The sequence below is a fragment of the Leucoraja erinacea genome, chromosome 2, assembly GCF_028641065.1.
Source record: "Leucoraja erinacea ecotype New England chromosome 2, Leri_hhj_1, whole genome shotgun sequence".
NCBI classification, from domain to species: Eukaryota; Metazoa; Chordata; class Chondrichthyes; order Rajiformes; family Rajidae; genus Leucoraja; species Leucoraja erinaceus.
The window spans coordinates 119,736,504-119,758,674 of NC_073378.1; the positions used below are offsets into that span (position 1 = coordinate 119,736,504).

A 22,171-nucleotide genomic window follows, 5' to 3' on the forward strand; every position below is an offset into this window, starting at 1 on the left:
TGAAAAGTAAAAGTGGCAGGCAGACAAAACTCGGGCAAAAATCAAAAAGGGCCACTTTTCAACATAATTGTATAAGGGGTAAGAGTGTTGTAAAAACAAGCCTGAAGGCTTTGTGTCTCAATGCAAGGAGCATTCGTAATAAGGTGGATGAGTTGAATGTGCAGATAGCTATTAATGACTATGATATAGTTGAGATCACGGAGACATGGCTCCAGGGTGACCAAGGCTGGGAGCTGAACATCCAGGGATATTCAATATTCAGGAGATATAGAGAGAAAGGAAAAGGAGGTGGGGTAGCTTTACTGATTAGAGAGGAGATTAGTGCAATGGAAAGGAAGGACATTAGTTTGGAGGATGTGGAATCGGTATGGGTAGAGCTGCGAAACACTAAGGGGCAGAAAACGCTGGTGGGTGTTGTGTATGGCGGACCAATATGAATAACTACTTTGGATCGGTCTTCACTAAGGAAGACATAAATAATCTGCCGGTAATAGCAGGGGACCGCGGGTCAAAGGAGTTGGAGGAATTGAGTGAAATCCAGGTTAGCCGGGAAGTGGTGTTGGGTAAATTGAATGGATTAAAGGCTGATAAATCCCCAGGGCCAGATAGGCTGCATCCCAGAGTACTTAAGGAAGTAGCTCCAGAAATAGTGGATGCATTAGTAATAATCTTTCAAAACTCTTTAGATTCTGGAGTAGTTCCTGAGGATTGGCGGGTAGCAAACGTAACCCCACTTTTTAAGAAGGGAGGGAGAGAGAGAAAACGGGGAATTACAGACCAGTTAGTCTAACATCGGTAGTGGGAAACTGCTAGAGTCAGTTATTAAAGATCGGATAGCAGCACATTTGGAAAGTGGTGAAATCATTGGACAAAGTCAGCATGGATTTACGAAAGGTAAATCATGTCTGACGAATCTTATAGAATTTTTCGAGGATGTAACTAGTAGCGTGGATAGGGGAGAACCAGTGGATGTGGTGTATCTGGACTTCCAGAAGGCTTTCGACAAGGTCCCACATAAGAGATTAGTATACAAACTTAAAGCACAAGGCATTGGGGGTTCAGTATTGATGTGGATAGAGAACTGGCTGGCAAACAGGAAGCAAAGAGTAGGAGTAAACGGGTACTTTTCACAATGGCAGGCAGTGACTAGTGGGGTACCGCAAGGCTCAGTGCTGGGACCCCAGCTATTTACAATATATATTAATGATCTGGATGAGGGAATTGAAGGCAATATCTCCAAGTTTGCGGATGACACCAAGCTGGGGGGCAGTGTTAGCTGTGAGGAGGATGCTAGGAGACTGCAAGGTGACTTGGATAGGCTGGGTGAGTGCGCAAATGTTTGGCAGATGCAGTATAATGTGGATAAGTGTGAGGTTATCCATTTTGGTGGCAAAAACGGGAAAGCAGACTATTATTTGGTGGCCGATTGGGAAAGGGGGAGATGCAGCGAGACCTGGGTGTCATGGTGCACCAGTCATTGAAGGTAGGCATGCAGGTGCAGCAGGCAGTGAGGAAAGCGAATGGTATGTTGGCTTTCATTGCAAAAGGATTTGAGTATAGGAGCAGGGAGGTTCTACTGCAGTTGTACAGGGTCTTGGTGAGACCACACCTGGAGTATTGCGTACAGTTTTGGTCTCCAAATCTGAGGAAGGACATTATTGCCATAGAGGGAGTGCAGAGAAGGTTCACCAGACTGATTCCTGGGATGTCAGGACTGTCTTATGAAGAAAGACTGGATAGACTTGGTTTATACTCTCTAGAATTTAGGAGATTGAGAGGGGATCTTATAGAAACTTACAAAATTCTTAAGGGGTTGGACAGGCTAGATGCAGGAAGATTGTTCCCGATGTTGGGGAAGTCCAGGACAAGGGGTCACAGCTTAAGGATAAGGGGGGGAATCCTTTAAAAACCGAGATGAGAAGAACTTTTTTCACACAGAGAGTGGTGAATCTCTGGAACTGTCTGCCACAGAGGGTAGTTGAGGCCATTTCATTGGCTATATTTAAGAGGGAGTTAGATGTGGCCCTTGTGGCTAAGGGGATCAGGGGGTATGGAGAGAAGGCAGGTGCGGGATACTGAGTTGGATGATCAGCCATGATCATATTGAATGGCGGTGCAGGCTCGATGGGCCGAATGGCCTACTCCTGTACCTAATTTCTATGTTCTATGTTATATAAAAACCGTCCTGCTAAATCTGTTTGAAGGAAACACGGCAGGAATCTACCCTTCCCAAACCAAGTCTCGTCTGAATGGACAAAAGACCTGTAAAAATGCAATGCTTATCAATATTCCTGCCTGGCTGCCATAGTTCTATGCAAATTCTCCCACAAAATATTTTCAGAAGTTTTCAAGGTAGGGAGTTGGCCACGGAAATGTAAACATCTTCAGAGGTATGAAATAGCAGGTACTTAATTCAGAAGAAACCAGTCTTCAAACAATTCAGAAATCAAACAAGCACCATTGTCTTTAAGAATACAGGCTGGCAGGTCAGAGCAGGAGGCTACTTCAGAGAATTGCTTTGGAAACTGTCTTGCTGATCTTTTTTATTGACAAGCACTTTAAAGCACTTTATCAAACAATTTTAACATCCATTGATACTTTAAGGTCATGGAAACGAGCCTTTGGATGTGGGACATATTGATTCTGTACCGCTGTAACTAAACAGGAAAAGATTAGACAGCAACATTCATGTTAATTGATCCTTATTGAAATTGCTCGTTTCAGAGTTGGACGTCATTTGCGCATCACGCAGATGGCGAGCGAAGATTTTGTACATCCCAAAATCCTGGGGCGCCGGGCGCAACTGCGCATCACTGCCCACGTCAACACGCACCATGCACGCATAATGCGTACCACACGCACGTCGTGCATCGTGACGCGTAAATAATGCCGCGTAAATGATGCGCAAATGACTCCCAAGTGGGACAGGCCCTTTAGGGATTGGAATCCTTACGTAACCTGGAGACTACCAAATATCATGCAAAATACAGTGCTGGAGGAAATTAGCAGCCCAGGCGGCATCGCTGGAGCGAATAGATAAACGGTGATTCGGGTCGGCACCTTTCCTCAGACCGATTCAGTCCAACTGATGAAGGCTCCCAACACGGAACAATCCACCTGAACAAGGGTCCCGACCCAAATCGTTGTCTGCACATTTCCTCCACAGATGCTACCCGACCCACTGAGTTCCTGTAGTGCTTCATGTTTTGCACAAGATGCCAACATTACAGTTTTCCTTGTGTCAACAATGTCATGCAAGGGGAATTTTCTCTGCTTTCTCATACTGGCAGGAGTGTCTTACTGGGCTCTGGTAAAGTTATAGAAGCAAAGTAGAAGAAGCCTGTGAAATGTTGCCATGTACCATTCATGCAAAGACTCCCAATTATAATATCATATGATGTAGGAGCAGAATTAGGCCATTCGGCCCATCGAGTCTTCTCCGCCATTCGATCATAGCTGATTAATTTTTCCCTCTCAACCCTATTCTCCTGCCTTCTCCCCGTAACTTTTGATGTCCTCATTAATCAAGAACCAATCAAGAACCTGTCAATCTCCAGTTTGAAAATACCCAATAACTTGGCCTGTGGTGATGAATTCCACAGATTCACCACCTTCTGGCTAAAGAAATTCCTCCTCATCTCCATTCTAAAGGTATGTCCTTTTATTCTGAGGCTGTGCCCTCTGGTCCTAGACTCTCAGTTTTCTATCTGGGACATATGACAACACGTCATATTCCAGACAATGACTCTTGGCTGGAAACATCCTCTCCACATCCACTCCATCGAACCCCATCTGATTATCAGTATCCCATCCCTGGTAGGTCTCATATAGCGAGATTTCCCCACAGATCACTACTCTACTTTTCCTCACTCCAGATTTCAAAACTGTGCTGGCCCCCAGAGCCTTCAAACGCTCCCCCCTCAATCTTCTAAATTCTACGATACAAGCAGTCTAAATGAATGTCCTGACATCCCAGGAATGGTGGTGAACCTGCAGCTGCCCTCATTAGGACCAAAACTGTATAGGTTGACCAACACCTGTACAACTTCAGTAGAACCTATCTATCAAATGAGATTAAAACTGTTATGGTCACGGCCTGCTAAGAAACATAGAAACATCAAGGAAGGCCATTCGGCCCTTCGAGCCTGCACCGCTTCAATATTCATGGCATCCACTCCATCGAACCCTCTGAAATGTGGTAGGTCCAACAGATTCCCCCTCATAACTCCAGCTAGTGCTAAGCCTTCAAACGAGAACAAACATCCAATTGGAGTTTTCATGGAATTATATTGAAGTTATCAGTATTCAATAAAAAGAAGAGCTTTATTTTTCAAGTCTCAAAATCCAGTCTAAAAATCTAAGGAAAACACAATTAAAAAAAAAAAAGTCAGCAATAATATAAATTTGACTGGTCCTTTTTTCACCATAGATATATTTTTGTCGAAAGGTAATTGAAATAATTGAATTACAATTCTGAGCGACAACGTTAATTTATATCAGTGGGTAATTTAGACTGTGTGGCTACCACATTCATTCAACCAATCAACTTTGAAGCCTGAGCCTTATAAGTGCATCCTCATCATTAAGCATGGGTTGCAAAATCAAACATAAATTAGACCACCAGCAAATGGAGAAAAAATGCAATTAATCTTTTCATTAATGTGCATTTTTGAACATCTTAAAAGATAACAGTACTTGCAAATGGAAATTTATGAATGGGATTCATTAATTAATTGGTCACACACCATTTTGCTCTGAATTTCAGTCGGCCTCACCTCAATGTATGCAGTGTCATTGTTTGCATCCTTGATGTGAGGGAACCAGTCCCGTGGAGGCTTTGACAGGTGCTTCGATTCTGTGACAAACCACAGCAAACGTGGCCAACCTGAAAACAAATGACAAAATGCAGAATCAGTCAATCCTTTTTTGAAATGATCTTTACCAGGTGAAGTGCTTTAGCAATTCTCTGATCAACTCAAATCATTGCTGAGATTTAGATTATGATCCTTGTTGGTGTCAGGGCATTATGGAAACATACAAAATAGGTGCAGGAGTAGACCATTCGGCCCCTTCGGGCCAGCACCGCCATTCATTATGATCATGGCTGGTCATCCAAAATCAGTACCCTGTTCCTGCTTTCTCCCCATATCCCTTGATTCCGTTAGCCCAACGGTTCTGATTCAGCTAGAATTCGCTTATCGAGACATGAGACTGCAGGTGCTGCGATGCGAAGCAAAATCAAACTGCTGGAAGAGCTCAGTGGGTCCTGCTGCATCTGCAGAGAAAAGAGGATAGTTGATGTTTCCAGTCGAGAACATGGATAGGTGACGTTTCGGATCAGGACACTGGAACTCAGTCTGAAGAAAAGACTTGACCTCAAACGTCACCTATTCCTTTTCTCCAGAGATGCTGCCTGTCCGGCTGTGTTACTCCAGTAGTTTGTGTAAGAAAGGCAATGCAAGGTTATATTGTGAGGAATGTGCTGTGAGACATCAAAGAAAATAGGGCAGCACAGCTAGTAGAGCTGCTGCCTCACAGCGCTAGAGACCCGGGCACAATCCTGACTGGGTGTTCTCTGTGTAGAGTTTGCACGCTCTCCCTTTAACCACGTGGGTTTCTTCCGGGTGCTTCAGTTTCCACCGACATCCCAAAAATGTGCGTGTTTGTAGGTTAATTGGCCGCTGTAAAAATAAAGACCCTAATGCTTGGAGAGTAGATGAGAAGGTGGGATAACAGAATCTTTGTGAATGGATGATCGATAGTCAGTGTAGGCTCAGTGGGCCGATGAGCCTGTTTCCATGTTGTAACTCTAAAACTAAAATACACTTCACTAGTCATGAAATTACAGGTGTTAGCTGGGAATAGTTGAAATCAGATTTGCCCAGTAAGTTAATCACAACATATTGCAACCGACTTAGAAGGAGTAAAGAGGGAGTTAAAAGACATAAACATCAATTACCTTTAAACTGTAGGATCTCGCCTGTTGGAGTTTTCGGCAAGCCTTTATGACAAGCATCGCTCGTTAGTGCAACGGTGGCACCACAACTTCCCAAAAGAAAACCGATTTGTTGGCTTCCGGCATCCTGGTTGGAAACAAGGAAAAATCAAGTTTACCCTGTGCAGAGTTTCAAATTTCAGAGCTAAAAATGTTAAAAGGCCTCAGGCTAACGTGGGAGAGGAAGGACATGATTTAAGAGGAAGATGAACACTTTACACCAGAAGCACTATCATTTAACTTGTTACTCCCAATTGTAAGAGGTACAAAACCAATGTTATGGACACTTCAGACCATCTTTAACTAAACACGTACATTGACAGGGGTTGATTAATGATATCCTTGAGCTGAAGAATATTAGTGTGGGAATTCACCACTGTAATTTTCACAATACTCCCTTGTTTTCATTACAAGGCCAATCTCGAGCAACAATGTTGCTTTTGATAGATTTATTACCAATTTTCAAAATCAAAGTTTGTTAGCTGGAAGTGCTCTAGCTTGAACTATTGGTTAGACAAGACAGTCTGCTGAATGCAAAGAATGGCCAGTATAAATCCACAGCACTGAGGATTGCAATGATATGATTGATAATGCACTATAAATATGTAAGGGCGCAGAAATGAGCATCCACAGCACTAAGGATTGCAAAGTGTCAATAGACAATAAGCAATAGGTGCAGGAGTAGGCCATTCGGCCCTTCGAGCCAGCATAGCCATTCAATGTGATCATGGCTGATCATCCACAATCAGTACCCCGTTCCTGCCTTCTCCCCATATCCCCTAACTCCGCTATCTTTAAGAGCCCTATCTAGCTCTCTCTTGAAAGTATCCAGAGAACTGGCCTCCACTGCCCTCTCAGGCAGATAATTCCACAGACTCACAACTCACTGTGTGAAAAAAGTGTTTCCTCAACTCCGTTCTAAATGCCTTGCCCCTTATTCTTAAACTGTGGCCCCTGGTTCTGGACTCCCCCAACATCAGGAACATGTTTCCTGCCTCTAGCGTGTCCAAACCCTTAATTATCTTATATGTTTCAATAAGATTCCCTCTCATCCTTCTAAATTCCAGAGTGTACAAGCCCAGCCGCTCCATTCTCTCAGCAGATGACAGTTCCGCCATCCCGGGAATTAACCTTGTAAACCGAAGGTTGCACTCCCTCAGTAGCAAGAATGTCCTTCCTCAAATTAGGGGACCAAAACGGCACACAATACTCCAGGTGTGGTCTCACTAGGGCCCTGTACAACTGCTGAAGGACCTCTTTGCTCCTATACTCAACTCCTCTTGTTATGAAGGCTAACATGCCATCTGCTTTTTTCACTGCTTGCTGTACCTACATGCTTACTTTCATTGACTAATGAACAAGGACCCCTAGATCCCTTTGTACTTCTCCTTTTCCCAACTTGACACCATTTAGATAATAATCTTCCTTCCTGTTTTTGCTTACCTTAAACCTATGTTCTCCTACTCTAGGTAAAAGTCCTCTGAGTCAATCAACCAACCCCTACAAAGATATATTTGACCCATCAGCAATATAACATTTTCATAAAGGGCTGGAGTAACTCAGAGGGCCAAGCAGCATCGCTGGAGAACAGGTGACATTTTGGGTCCGGATGTCACCATCTATGTCCTTCAGAAAGAGAAAGCTTCTGGTCACTCAAGTAGATTCAATTTTCTTTGCCAATGCCAAAATCCCCAAACATTCAAAGCCTTGTCTGCAGATCTCATTGTCTTCACAGCATCAGTGATCAGACATACTCAGCTCTGCACTGGAAGTCCTTGGCAAAATCTCAAGTTCTGTATTTGTGAACCCACTGCAATGATTCATTGTGTCTGTTACTGCTGGTCTTCAAGGACACTTGTTTCTCGAGGGCCAAGCAGTGTCCCATCTAATCATATCTTTATATTGCTTTCTCTTGTTCCAGGCAAAAAGGATACCCTGAATAAACTCACCTAGGATGCTCCTCATGCAGAACGCCCAGCTGATAAGGGCCAACCATAATAATGATCAAACAGCATTCCCACTCCCAATACAGGTCCACCATCAATTTTCCGGCATCCAGTAGTCCGGCGATTCCATTAATCCGGTTAAAATCACGAGAGAGATTTGAATTCCCTCTGGAAGGCCCACTGAAAATGCTGCGCCTAAGACGGGTGAGGGAGTTGATCTCAACCTCATCGGAACCTCTGTGCAGATCGGCAGGGGCGAATTTGCACCCTGCGTCCAGGGCTCTGGAACTCAGGCCCAGCCGGAGCCAACAGATCCGTTCCTGTAGCCGACTTCCAAGGTCGACATTGCCGGCACCTTATCCCAGCCCCTCGGTGGCCGACACTGTCCATCCTGGTACCGTTTGGCTCCTCTCGGAGGCCGTGACCTCTGTTGATTTGGCAAAATCCAGAAAGGCTCGGGAACCAAGGGTGTCGGTTAACAGTGGAACTGTACCTCAACTTCATCTGCTGGCCTAAAGAGATGCAGAACCAAACCATGCAAAGGAATGCAACAGATAATTGGAATTTCTGGATTTCTTGGAAGGCTGGGAATCTCCGGTAAACCTTAGGGCCAGGGTAGAAACATAGAAATTGATGCAGAGGAAACTGGTCCTTTGTACTTGCTCAGGAGTTAGACCTTAGGGCCAGGATAGATATCACATCAACACTACTTTTAACACTTGGCCACTACGATCTTCTGGACTGTTTCTGAATTCATAAAGAGGGAGAGAGCATGTTTAGTGGATTTTTTATTTCATCAGTCTAATGTAACTGCATGGTACACTTCACTACTTTGGATAGCAGTGAACTATGCTGTGGTGGTATAGGGATTAAAGTGACATCCAGTGAAGTCATACAAGGGCAAAGAAATCTGATTGCAAGTGTCTACAGATGCAGGAAATTAAAAATAATATCAGTCAATATAACCCAACCAGCTCCTCCACCACTTTGTGCTTTGCTCAAGATTCCAGCATCTGCAGTTCCTTGTGTCTCTCTGCCAGTCAAGCAACAATAGCGGAGGAAAATACAGTTCGTTTTTCAGGTCTTTGGGATCAATTCTGCTGCTGACCAACCTGCTGAGTAGTTCCAGCATTTTCTGTTTTCATTAATTGAAGCAGAATACCTCCCCGAAAAGGCAACTAAGTGAACTTGTTAAGCCTTTTTATAACCAAGCAACGAGGAGGAAGACATGACACAGATTGAAGATAGACACAAAATGCTGGAGTAACTCAGCGGGACAGGCAGCATCCATGGAGAGAAGGAATGGGTGACGTTTCGGGTCGAAACCCTTCTTCCGACTGAGTTGGGAGGAAACACAGAGATATGGAAGGATAAGGTGTGAAAACGAGGAATCAAAGGGGAAAGAGATCAAGGAAAATGTAGAATTGTCAGCTAGGGGAAGCTAAAAACGAGGCATATAAAGATAAAATTTGATCAGGAAGACAATCAGACTGGTCGGTGAAATAGGATGGGGGGGGATGGAGAGAGAGGGAAAGCAAGGGTTACTTGGTCCCCTTTCATCTTGCATTTTCACACCCGACTCTTCCTTATCTCTGAGTCTCCTTCTCCCCCGACTCTCAGTCTGAAGAAGGGTCTCGACTGGAAACGTCACCCATTCCCTCTATCCAGAGATGCTGCCTGTCCCGCTGAGTTACACCAGCATTTTGGGTCTAACATCTTGCCATTATAAGAGGAAAGATGAAGATAGCAGCTTTGCTGAGATGAGCACTTTCCCTAGGTTGAAAGTCATATCCACACTCCAGGGACCGTCCTTGTAATCCATCACAAACACTTCTCACTATGGGAGGACCTTGTGGGTGTGCAAGATCAAATCGTGATCTAATATGTTGCCTGACACAAGGAACTTTATGCAGTTCTCAATGAGATTAATGGAAAGTTCAGAACTTTCTGTCCGGTAATCAAAATGTGGATTGAGAGCAGAGTTTCCAGGTGATTTATGTTTTGGAGTACCTTGACAGTGCCTTCTGATAATGAGGGGAGAAGAACAACCGATCACTTTATCTGAATGTGTGATCTGATTCAGGGGCGGAAAACCCAGGGGGGCCAGAGGGGACACGTCCCCCCCATGTTTGAGAGGTGGGGGACATACCACCCAAGTTTTTGTAATCTGGATTTTAAAATCTCCGCTTTCCGCGAGACAGTGGGGGTGGGACTGATGATCGAGGGCGCCGATTGGACAAGAGAGACGTCGGTCAGCCGGCAATGGGGGTAGGACATGATGTTTCAGCGCGATGATTGGAGGAGGGAGGAGTGGGGGGGGGGTGGGGCTGAGGATAGAGTGCGGTGATTGGAGGAGGAAGACATGACACAGATCTACGCCTCATCCGCAGCCAGGATCGATCCCGGCCTGCTCTCCATAACTGTCCCGTCCCCACCCGAGTGCCCCCCCCCCCCACGGGTGGACAGAGAGGTCGGGTCAGACGGGAGCTGTAACCCCAGGCCCACAGCCAGCGCAGAGAAGCAGCGCTAAACCCAGCTCAACTCTGCCTGTCCCGCCAGGTGAACCTACAGCCCTCCCTGGACTTGCGGGAAATATGGCCAGCACGGAGAAGCAGCGCTGGTGTCCCGTCAGTCCAGGCAGGGTTGTAGTTAACCCGGCGAGACAGGCAGAGTTGATCTGCATTTAGCGCTGGATTGAGCCTCCGAAGCCTCGCGCTTGTGTGTGTGCACATGCGCGCGTGGCCGCCAAAAAATTGTGTGGCCCGTCCCCTCCATGTTTTGATAGCGAGTTCTGCTCTTGATCTGATTAATCGTTCACAGACGTACTGCAGCATTAGTTGACTGGCAGCCATATAAGAGCCCATGGCTCTTCAGCCTAAGATGTCTGTACCGTACAAGATGCCACAATATTTTAAAACTGAACATCTACCTGCTGTGGTTGATATCCCACTTCTCCCAGCCTGTTCACGTGCCTGTCTAAATGGCTTTTAAACTTTGCTATCTTACTTGCTTCCACTATGTCCCCTGGCAGCACGCTCCACACACCGACCACTCTGTGTCGCAAGCTTGTCCATAAATCTCCTTCAAACTCTTCACACTTTCTCACCTTCTCACGTTAAAATCATGCCCTCTGGTGTTTGATAAAGAACTAGGCACTGTGGCACAGCGGTAGAGTTGCTGCCTTACAGTGCTTGCAGCGCCAGAGACCCGGATTTGATCCGACTACGGGTGCTGTCTGTATATTCTCCCCGTGACAACGTCATTTTTCTCTGAGATCTTTGGTTTCCTCACACAATCCAAAGAGGTACAGGATTGTGGGTTCATTGGTCTGTTATAAGTGTAAATTGTCCCAAGTATGTGCGGGGATCGCTGGTCAGTACGGACTCGGTGGGCTGAAGGGCCTGTTTCCGCGCTGTGTCTCTAAACTAAACTACCCTATCTACGCTTCTCATCATTTTTTTTTAATCAGGTCTCCCTTCAGCCTCCAAAGTTCCAGAGGAAAAAAAAATCAGGTTTATCCAACCTCACATAGCTACTACTCTTAAATCCAGGCAACATCCTCGTGAACTTGTTCTGCACCCGTCTCCAAAGCCTCCACATCCTTCCTGTAATATCGTAACCAGAACTTTATACAATTCTCCAAATGTAACCAAATCTAAAGTTGGACACAGCTGCAGCAAGACTTTTATACTTCTATACTCAATTGTCTTTTATACTCAATGCCGCTAGCAATGAAAACAAGCATATGATATGTCTTTTTTTAACCATTTAATCTACTTTCAGTGAGCTATGGACTAGCACTCCAAGATCCTTCTGCACATCAATGCTCCTGCCATTCATTATATACTTTCCTCTTACATTTGATCTCCCAAAGTGCATGTCCAAAGGGATGTAATGCCGAGGTACTATAAGGCCGCATTTGGAGTATTGTGAACAATTTTAGGCTCCATGTCCGAGGAAGGATGTGCTGGGTCTGGAGATGGTCTAGAGGAGGTTTACAAGAATGATCCCAGGAATTAGTGGGTTAACGTATGATGAGCATTTGACGGCACTGGGCCTGTACTCACTGGAGTTTAGACGGATGAGGGGGGGGACCTCATTGAAACTTACCGAATAATGAAAGGCTTGGATAGAGTGGATGTGGAGAGGATGTTTCTGTTAATGGAAGAATATAGGGTCAGAGGTCATAGCCTCAGAAATAAAAGACGTTCCTTTAGGAAGGAGATGAGGAGGAATTTATTTGGTCAGCGTGTGGTGAATCTGTGGAATTCTTTGCCACAGAAGGCTGTGGAGGCAAAGTCAATTAATATTTTAAAGGCAGAGATAAATAGAGTCTTGATTTGTATGGTTGTCAGGGGTTATGGGAAGAAGGCAGGAGAATGGAATTGGGAGGGAGAGATAGATCAGCCATGATTCAATGGTGAAGTAGACTTGATGGGCCGAATGGCCTAATTCTGCTTCTATTACTCATGACCTTAAGTATTCACAATTGTCCATCATTAAATTTCATCCGTGTTTTCACCACGCATATTTCCAACTAGTCTATACCCTGCTGAACCCTTTGATAACATTTTTTAGTACCAAATGTCAAGGGCAAGCTTATCATGAGCCCATCTACATTTTCATCCATTCATTTATACATAATCACAAACAATAAATGTCCCAGCACTGATCCCTGCAGAACTCCACTGGCTACAAATCTCCATTCAGAATAACATGCGATGACCATTATCCTATCCCATCTATGGCCAAGCCAACTTTCAATCCAATCTACCAAGTCTCTATAGACCTTTTGGATCAGTCTACCACGAGGTACCTTGTTGAAGGCTTTCCTATTGTGCATGTAGACAACATCTGCTGCCCCACCTTCATCAATTATCTCCACCACCTCCTTAAAAACGTAATTATTTGCAAGATAGATTGCGACCCACATAAAACCATGTTGACTATGTTTTCCTAGATGTGAGTAGATCCTATACTTAAGAATCACCTTCAGAGTCATAAGACATAGAGCATATAAGAAACAGGTCCTTTAGCGCAACTTGTCCATGTCGAACAAGATGCCCCATCTCCACTAGTCCCACCTGCCCCACTGTTACTCCAGCACTTTATGTCTATCTTTGGTATGAACCAGCAATGACTTCTTTATTTTCTACAGAAAGAATATGTTTTTTATTTCATTCCTTACTAGACTTTGGCCTCCAGGATTAGACTGTAAGCATTGTGGCTCTTCATTCAGTTGTAATTCCGCAGATGCCAGTCTATTCCACAAACAAGGAGCTAATTCTTACATTGAGCGTTAAAGCGCTTTCTCACGGGGCGACTTGACACAAGATGTAGCCAGAGTGAAGTGGTCGTGGTCTAACACGATATCACATGATATAACAGGGGGTAGATAAAGAGTTCCCATGGTACTCGGCATTTCTGTTATTTGTGCGAGTGACTTGTCCGTCTCCCGAGCTTTCCCGTTAAATCTTGAATGAACATTGTGAACTGTGAAGTGTCACGTGGCACAAATTATGTCACTTTTTTTTTCACACACCTGGAGACATGCCTGTACTAATACCGTGACTTTACTGCAGGAAGATGCCACATTACTTAGACGATGTTAGTTGCGCCCAAGTTTAAATTTCCAACGTGTGTTTCCAACAAGTACCACAGATCCCCACCTTTATAAATTTCTATCTGGCAGTGTTTTGAGGGGGTGGGCGGGGGAGAGAGAGAGAGAGAGAGAGAGTGTAAGTTACCTAAAATTAAATAATTCAATGTTCATAATGAACACAGACACAAAATGTTGGAGTAACTCAATGGGTCAGGCAACATATCTGGAGAAAATGAACAGGTGGCGTTTGTGTCTATCTTCGGTAAAAACCAGCATCCGCAGTTCTTTCCTGCACAATGGATCTCAGTGTCAAGTCTCTGACTCCTGTTGTCAGGCCATTCGGCCCACAGCCCACCCAGCGATGACTAACCCATGTCACAGGGGATGGTGTGAAGGCGGAGTTAGACAGAGCTTGATTAATGTTACGGTTGGGGAATGGGCCATAATATGGCCAGGGAAACGCTGTTATTCGTGACGCCCCCTCCGTCCTTTCCCAGCTGTTCTCAATCGCACCCCTGGCCACACAAAAAATTATACTTTAAGAAGGAATACACGGAACATTTAAACTCACAACGCTTCTAACAGAGTGAGCCATGTGAGCACTTTGATCATTCTCCCTGTATTTGCATTTGACAAAATAGTCGGGAAAAAATGTTTAAAAGTGTTCATACCATTTGCTATGCCTAATTGGCCCTTACCTCTGCGAAAATAATCTGATATTCGTAGGTGAAATGTCACCAACAATAATTGATTCTATTATTAATTGACTAATAATTGACTGTATTAGCGGAAAGATGCAATTCTGATCTAATATTATCAATGCCTCTGTCTTTGGAAGCGACACCAGCAATTTATTAAATCTGACTACATGCGGCACAGTGGTAGAGTTGCTGCCTCACAGCCCCAGAGACCGGGGTTCGATCCTGACCATGGGGGAGAGAGAGAGAGTGTAAGTTACCTAAGTTACCTAAGTCAGATCTGGGAAGAAAAACATAAAAAGCTGGAGTAAGTCAGCGTGTCAGGCAGCATCTCTGGAGAAAAAGAATAGGTGGCGATTCGAATCGGAACCCTTCTTCAGACATCCTAATCGGAATCGAGTCTGAAGATGTGTCTCGTCCCAAAACATCACCTATTTTTCTCCAGAGATGCTGCTTGACTCACTGAGTTACTCCAGCTTTTTGTGTCTGTCTTCGGTTTAAACCAGCATGTGCAGTTCATTCCTTTACACGGGTCTCTGGAGAACATTGATTGGTAGCGTTCCGGACCCTGCTTCGGAAAGGCATCGATCGCTGGTCGGCGAGGACTACGAGCTGTATCTCTCAAAGAAGTACATGTGAAAAATTTCTCACGGACCATAAAAATGCGGGACCGTTCAGTAAAGTCCCTTTTAAAGATTATAGTTATTTTCTTAACATAACTCATGAATAAGTTGATGTCCATATGCGTATGCAAATCTTTATTTTTTAAATTCAATCCCACAGAAGACAATTTTTACTCACCTTCTGTCTCCTCTGTCCAGCTTCCGGGTTTACCGTTCGCAGGAGTTCCCACGGTAACCGCAAGAGTTATTACGGATATCGCACTGGACACTAGGTTCATATAATGTTGCAACGTTCAACCACAAGTGTACAAGTCACTCTTGGAGAAATTCAAGCTTGCTTGCTTGAATTTTCTCCCGAGTCACCAAGTTACACGATTACCTGCCGTTAGCGCCACGGTGGTCCACGAATGCCGTACTGTTATCGCACGAGGTTCCCACGATGTTAAACTCTGGTTAACTCTTGCGTCAAGTCGCCCCGTGAGAAAGGCCTATCACTATCACCAACTCACTTCAATGCTGAAAAATCTACGTCTGCCCAATGTTCAACGTGGTCATTTTTTTTGCTTGCAAACGCATGGAAACATTGTGAAATCCTCATCCTCATCCAAATCAGTAGACAGCATTTACATTGGGGCAAAACCATATAAACGATGAGAATTAGACAATGAGTGGAGGGGTTCACCACAGCCTAAAGGGCCTGTCCCACCAGCATGCGATTGCATGCGCCCAAACGTGGTCGGTGGAGGTGTATGGAGTTGTGCGGGGCTGGTCCCGATATCGTGCAGGGCTACAAAAATCTTGCACTGTTCGAAAATTCCGCACGCTAACGGTCTGTCAGCCCGCAGGCGCATTGAGGGCGTACGCAGCATCTAGACGGCGTACGCAGCGTCTTGACGTCGTATGCAGCGCCTTGAAGGCGTACGCCTAGCGTGTGGCTTTGCGCGGTGACGTCACTGCCCGGCGCCGTGCGACGTCCAAATTCAGTCGGCCTGCCTCCTGCCCAGCTGATATGTGAGTTTGACGTAAAGTACGTCACGCACGATCTTTGCGCGTACTTAGCGCGAACTCTGCTTCCGTTTGGTCGCGCTAGACACATGCAATCGCATGCTGGTGGGACAGGCCCTTTAGTGTCCAATTACAAAAGGCACAATTCATCGAGGTATCGTTTATTAGGAGGTAGACAGAACCCGAGAACCTATTTCATTCCCTAACATAATCAGTAAATTGGGTTAACTTCAACCCAAAACAAATAAGAAATGATAAAACAAAATCAGATAACTTCATGGCTACTTTGGTTGTGCAGTCTCATGACTCAACATTAAGATGATGCTCCTAATAGAATTACAAATAGTAGAAAACTCCCTCAACTATAATCATTTTCTAGCATGGAAATGAATCCAACAATGTAGGGATGTTTGATTGAATCAGATGGATAAAGTACAGAATTATCCCAATGCAATCAATGTCTTCATTAGACATTTTTAGATTTGGGAGCAGATTTCACAAACCATTGCTCACGATGAGTCAAATTGTATAATTCTCTGTCGGACAAGAAATATTACACCATGCAGCCCATTAACGTTGCTTTCTGCTACTAATTTGGACATGATTAAAATGGTTTGTCCCTTTAAAACCACAAGGCGAATGAATACACCCCAAGGTCAATTTTCATGAATATTATTCCAACTTTTTAAAAAGGAAACAATTGTTCACTTTCCATGCCCAGGCTGTTAAGCTGGAAATTGTTGTTGTTCTGTCTAGAAAAGTAAGCCAAGCAGTTCAAGTAAAATGCACCGTGCATATGTGGTCATTTACAACTTGATTCTTTTATTTGGCAGAAGAAGTCACTTATATATTAAACCACCCAGGCCAGGTTTGAGAATATATTACTTAATTTTGTCATGAAGAATTTACCAGGAAACATGGAGATGGAAGAGACACAAAACAGAAAAGATGCATCTTTACCCCATCGCAAAGACGTGCAAATTTGTAGATTAATTGGCCTCTGTAAATTGCTCCTGGTGTGTCGGGAGTGGGTGAGAAAGCGGGCTAACACAGAACTCGTGCAAACTGTGTTGAATTATGTGTATTGTGTCCTTTTTTAATTGTAACGCTGCACGGTAAATTACATTTCACTGCAGCTTATGGTGCATGTGACAAATACATTTGAACTTGGACTTGAACAAATTGATGGTGGGTGGGAAGTCAGTGGGCCGAAGGGCCTGTTTTCATGCTTTATCTCTAAATCTTTATCTCTGGAACTTTTTTCACACAGAGAGTGGTGAGTCTCTGGAACTCTCTGCCGCAGAGGGTAGTCGAGGCCAGTTCATTGGCTATATTTAAGAGGGAGTTAGATGTGGCCCTTGTGGCTAAGGGGATCAGAGGGTATGGAGAGAAGGCAGGTACGGGATACTGAGTTGGATGATTAGCCATGATCATATTGAATGGCGGTGCAGGGTCGAAGGGCCGAATGGCCTACTCCTGCACCTAATTTCTATGTTTCTATATTTATAAACTAAATTAAACAATGATTTTGTGAGCCTATTTTGCTGTAATGTGTCCTGGCAACTCATTCTTTCACTGCATATATTGATAATTTGGAAAATAAGTTGTATATCCCAAATTACAAGTGTTTAAAATGTTAAAAAATATTCTATAGGTTAAATATTATTTCCTCTCCTAGAGTGGTTCAATATTGCCTTTAAGGAATATATAGCAAACATAACCTACTAAAGCAAAGAAAGCAATAACGTAGGAGAGATGGCATTATTCACAGAGCCATACAGCACATAAGCCCTGTGACCCAGGACGTTCATGCCAACCAAGGTTCCTCATCTTAGTTTAGTTTTAGTTTAGAGATAAAGCCTTCAGCCTTCCGAGTCCACACCGACCAGCGATCCCCACATATCCTACACACACAAGGGACAATTTATACACTTACACCAGCCAATTAACCTACCAACCTGTACGTCTTTGGAGTGTGGGAGGAAACTGAAGATCTCGGAGAAAACCCACGCAGTCACGGGGAGAACGTACAAGATTCGGACAGACAAGCACCCGTTGTCGGGATCTAACCCGGGACTCCGGAGCTGCAAGCGCTGCAAGGCAGCAACTATACCGCTACACCACCTGATGTATCTACACTAGTCTAATTTGCCTGCATTTGGACAATATCCCTATGTCCTCTAGTTCCTCATTCCCCTATCTCAGGAAAAAAACATAGAAAAAGACCCTATCTATACCCCTCATGTTTTAATAGACCACTATGAAGTCACCACTCAGCCTCCTGCGTTCCATGGAATAATGTTCTAGTCCACCCAACCTTTCCCAATCGCGGGCTCTCATGTCCTAAAAAGTGAAAAAGGTTCCTAAACTGTCCACAATACTTCAAGTGCAGTCTCACCAACGTCTTGCACAAAAGCAGCATAACTCCCAACCTGCCACAGGCAATGATGGTCCAATTCTACACAGCCATCGTAGAGTCTCTTCTCACCTTCTCCATCATGGTCTGGTTTGGCTCAGCCACCAAGCACGACACCTGGAGGCTGCAGGGAATCGTCCGATCAACAGGGAATATTATTGGCTGCAACTTTCCCTCCATTGATGAACTGTACACTGCAAGGGCCAGGAAGCGAGCGGGCAAGATCATCGTTGACCCCTCTCACCCTGGCCACAAGCTCTTTGAATCACTTCTCTCTGGAAGGCAACTCCGGATTGTCAAAGCTGCCACAGCCAGACATAAAAACAGTTTTTATCCACGAGTAGTTGCTCTACTCAACAGCCAAAAATCTGTAATCTCCCTTTGATCTGGTATTTTGTTGGTTCACATGCTTGATCAATGGTGTTTTATCATTAATGTTTTATTATTATTAATGTTTAGTGTTTTCTGAGTCATTCGTAACTGTCACTGTATGTCAGGTTGTTACTTGTGGGCGGAGCACCAAGGCAAATTCCTTGTATGTGAATACTTGGCCAATAAACTTACTTACTTACTATATACTCAATCACTGATTGTTGAAAGCCAGCATACCAAAAGCCTTCTTCACTACCCCACATCTCTGTGGTGCCTCTTTTAGTGAACTATGTACGTATACTCCTGAAAAACAATCTAGCTTCCACCACCTCCCATTCTACCAATTCTGTATCCATTTAGCCAGCTGTTCCTGGGTACCATGCAATCTAATCTTCCAGAACAGCCAAGCATGTAGAATCTTAATCAAAGGTCTGCTGTCTGCTCCCTTCTGGACAAATCAAAAACTGATTCTACCATCTTTTTATCCAAATTAATCTGAAAATGTTGCCGCTCCAAATATTGATCCAGGTTTCCTTTGAGGAATGCATCGATCTTCTTGAACTACTTCCTGGCTCAAAGAAGCGCATCTTCCAACACACGGGCATTGCACATTTGTAACCTAAGTTAAATCTCACCATAGAGCAGTTCAGCACACGAACAGCTCCTTCAGTCAGCAATGTCTGTGCCGAACATGATATCATATGGATTAGGTGCCACGTTTATTATTCAATAATTCATAATTCAATTCAAATCATTCTATTCCCTATGCATATCTATATGTTCCAAAAGTCTCCTAAATGCCACGATTGCATCTGCCCCCACCACCACACCTGGCAGCACACTCTAAGCAACCGCCTGCATTCCAGATAAAACTATTCAAGTTGGTCCAACCTCTTCCTGTAGCTACGACCCACTAATCCTGGTAAACTCCTCTGCACACAATCCAAAGCCTCCACATCCTACCTGTAATGGAGTGACTAGAACTGCATGCAATCCTCCAAATGCAGCCTAACTAAAGTCCTATAATGCTGGTTCATGGCTTCTTGACTCTTATACTTAATGCTTTGACCAGTGAATGCAAGTATACCATGTGCCTTCATTACCACTCTATCTATTCCAGTTGCCACAGAAAGTTATGGACATGGCCCCCAAGTTCCCTCTGTACATCAATGCTGTTTTTTGGGTCTTGCAATCAACCATATACCTTCCCCATTTATTCTACATCCCAAAGTGCAACACCTCACACTTGTCAGCTTAAACTTTAGCTGCCATTTCTCTGCCCATTGCTGTAGCTGATCTATATCCAGCTCTAAAAAACCTTCCTCGCCATCTATGACCCCAGCAATTATCTGCAAATCTACTAACCGACCCATCTACAAATATATCTACATATATATCACAAACATCAGATGTCCCATCACAGGTCCCTGTGGAACACTGCTGGTCATAGATTTCCAGCTAAAATATTGTCCTTCCAACATAACCCTCTGTCTAAGATAGACACAAAATGCTGGAGTAACTCAGCGGGACAGGCAGCATCTCTGTAGAGAAGTAATGTGTAACATTTCAGCTCGAGACCCTTGTTCAGACTGATGTCAGGGGAGTGGACGGTACAGAGATAAAATGTAGTCAGAGACAGTAAGACTGTTAGGAGAACTGGGAAGGGGGAGGGGATGGAGAGAGAGAGAAAGCAAGGGCTACTCGAAGTTAGAGAAGTCAATGTTCATACTGCTGGGGTTTAAGCCACCCAAGCGAAATACGAGGTGCTGTTCCTCCAATTTGTGCTGGGCCTCACTCTGACAATGGAGAAGGCCCAGGAGAGAAAGGTCAGTGTGGGAATGGGAGGGGGAGTTAAAGTATTGAGCAACCAGGAGATCAGGTAGGTGTAGGCGGACTGAGCAGAGGTGTTCAGCAAAACGATCACCAAGCCTGCGCTTGGTCTCGCCAATAAACAGGAGTCCACACCTGGATCAGGGGATACAGTTTCCAATGAGATTGGAGAAGTCTAAGTGAACCTCTGCCTCACCTGAAAAGAGCGTTGGGGTCCTTGGACGGAGTCGAGGGGGGAGGTATAGGGACAGGTGTTGCATCTCCTGCGGTTGCAGGGGACAGTACCTGGGGAGTTCATCAGGGTGTTTCAGAGGGAACGGTCTCTGGGGAAAGCAGAAAGGGGTGGAGATGAGAAGATCTCCTACCAGTCTTACTGTCTCCGACTACATTTTATCTCTGTACCGCATACTCCCCTGATATCAGTCTGAAGACGGGTCTCGACCCAAAACGTCACCCATTCCTTCTCTCCAGAGATGCTGCCTGGCCCGCTGAGTTCCTCCAGCACTTTGCGTCTATCTTTGCTTTAAACCAGTTCTTTCCAACATATTTCTTCTGTCATTAAGCCAATTCTGATCTGAAAATAAATGACCAAGTCACTGTAAATCCCACTAAACTTTATCTTCTGGATCAGCCTACCATGAGTGACTTTGCTACTAAAAACTATGTAGACGACATCCAACATCCAACATCCAGCCCTCATCAAATATTTTTGTCACCTTTCTCAAAGTTCGTAGGACAAAATCTGCCGCGTGCAAAGGTATCCCTAATCGATCCTCTTCCTAATGGAATAATACATGGGAGATGTTATTACTAGAATGTTGCCTGGGTTTCAGCAACTAAGTTACAGAGAAAGGTTGAACAAGTTGGGGCTTTATTCTTTGGAGCATAGAAGGTTAAGGGGGGACTTGATAGAGGTCTTTAAAATGATGAGAGGGATAGACAGAGTTGACGTGGATAAGCTTTTCCCACTGAGAGTAGGGAAGATTCAAACAAGGGGACATGACTTGAGAATTAAGGGACAGAAGTTTCGGGGTAACATGAGGGGGAACTTCTTTACTCAGAGAGTGGTAGCTGTGTGGAATGAGCTTCCAGTGAAGGTGGTGGAGGCAGGTTCGTTTTTATCATTTAAAGATAAATTGGATAGTTATATGGACGGGAAAGGAATGGAGGGTTATGGTCTGAGCGCAGGTATATGGGACTAGGGGAGAATACGTGTTCGGCACGGACTAGAACGGTCGAGATGGCCTATTTCTGTGCAGTAATTGTTATATGGTTATATCTTTTGTCATGCCTCTTGTTTGGAACGGCTGTCATCTTGTGGAACCTGTATTCTGGGTTCTCCACAGCTTCATTGTCCTCTTGTTAAAGGTTTCCAGAACATCAAAGTGTATTTTAATTCTGGCTTCCTTGAATACTTTAATCAAAAGTGTGAACAAATTTATTTCTAATGGTCTGAAGTCAGATGTTCATGAAAAACACAAAGATTTGGAAATGGTTCAAACTCACAAGATATTTAAATCAGCACAGCGAATCAATTGAAACTATTGTGCCATCAGGGGGGAACGAGGCAAGTATAAAATTGTAATTTATTAATCCACATATCGACTAAGATTGGAGCATTCTGTGCAGTTCTAATCTCAGGAAAGGGGATATGAATGCAAGTGAACCGCCTAAGATGACTTGA

General features: G+C 44.3%; 1 protein-coding gene across 5 annotated transcripts in view; it reads right to left on the bottom strand.

The window, feature by feature from the left end:
• LOC129714836 (disco-interacting protein 2 homolog C) overlaps positions 1-22,171 on the bottom strand; it is a 540,592-nt gene that overhangs the window by 140,725 nt on the left and 377,696 nt on the right. For all 5 annotated transcript variants that reach the window (XM_055664689.1, XM_055664698.1, XM_055664678.1 and 2 more), the window contains 2 exons: positions 5,960-6,083; positions 4,776-4,885 (listed from right to left, as the gene is read on the bottom strand). In XM_055664689.1, the coding sequence (XP_055520664.1) occupies positions 4,776-4,885; positions 5,960-6,083 (234 nt within the window). The remainder of the gene's footprint in view (positions 1-4,775; positions 4,886-5,959; positions 6,084-22,171) is intronic.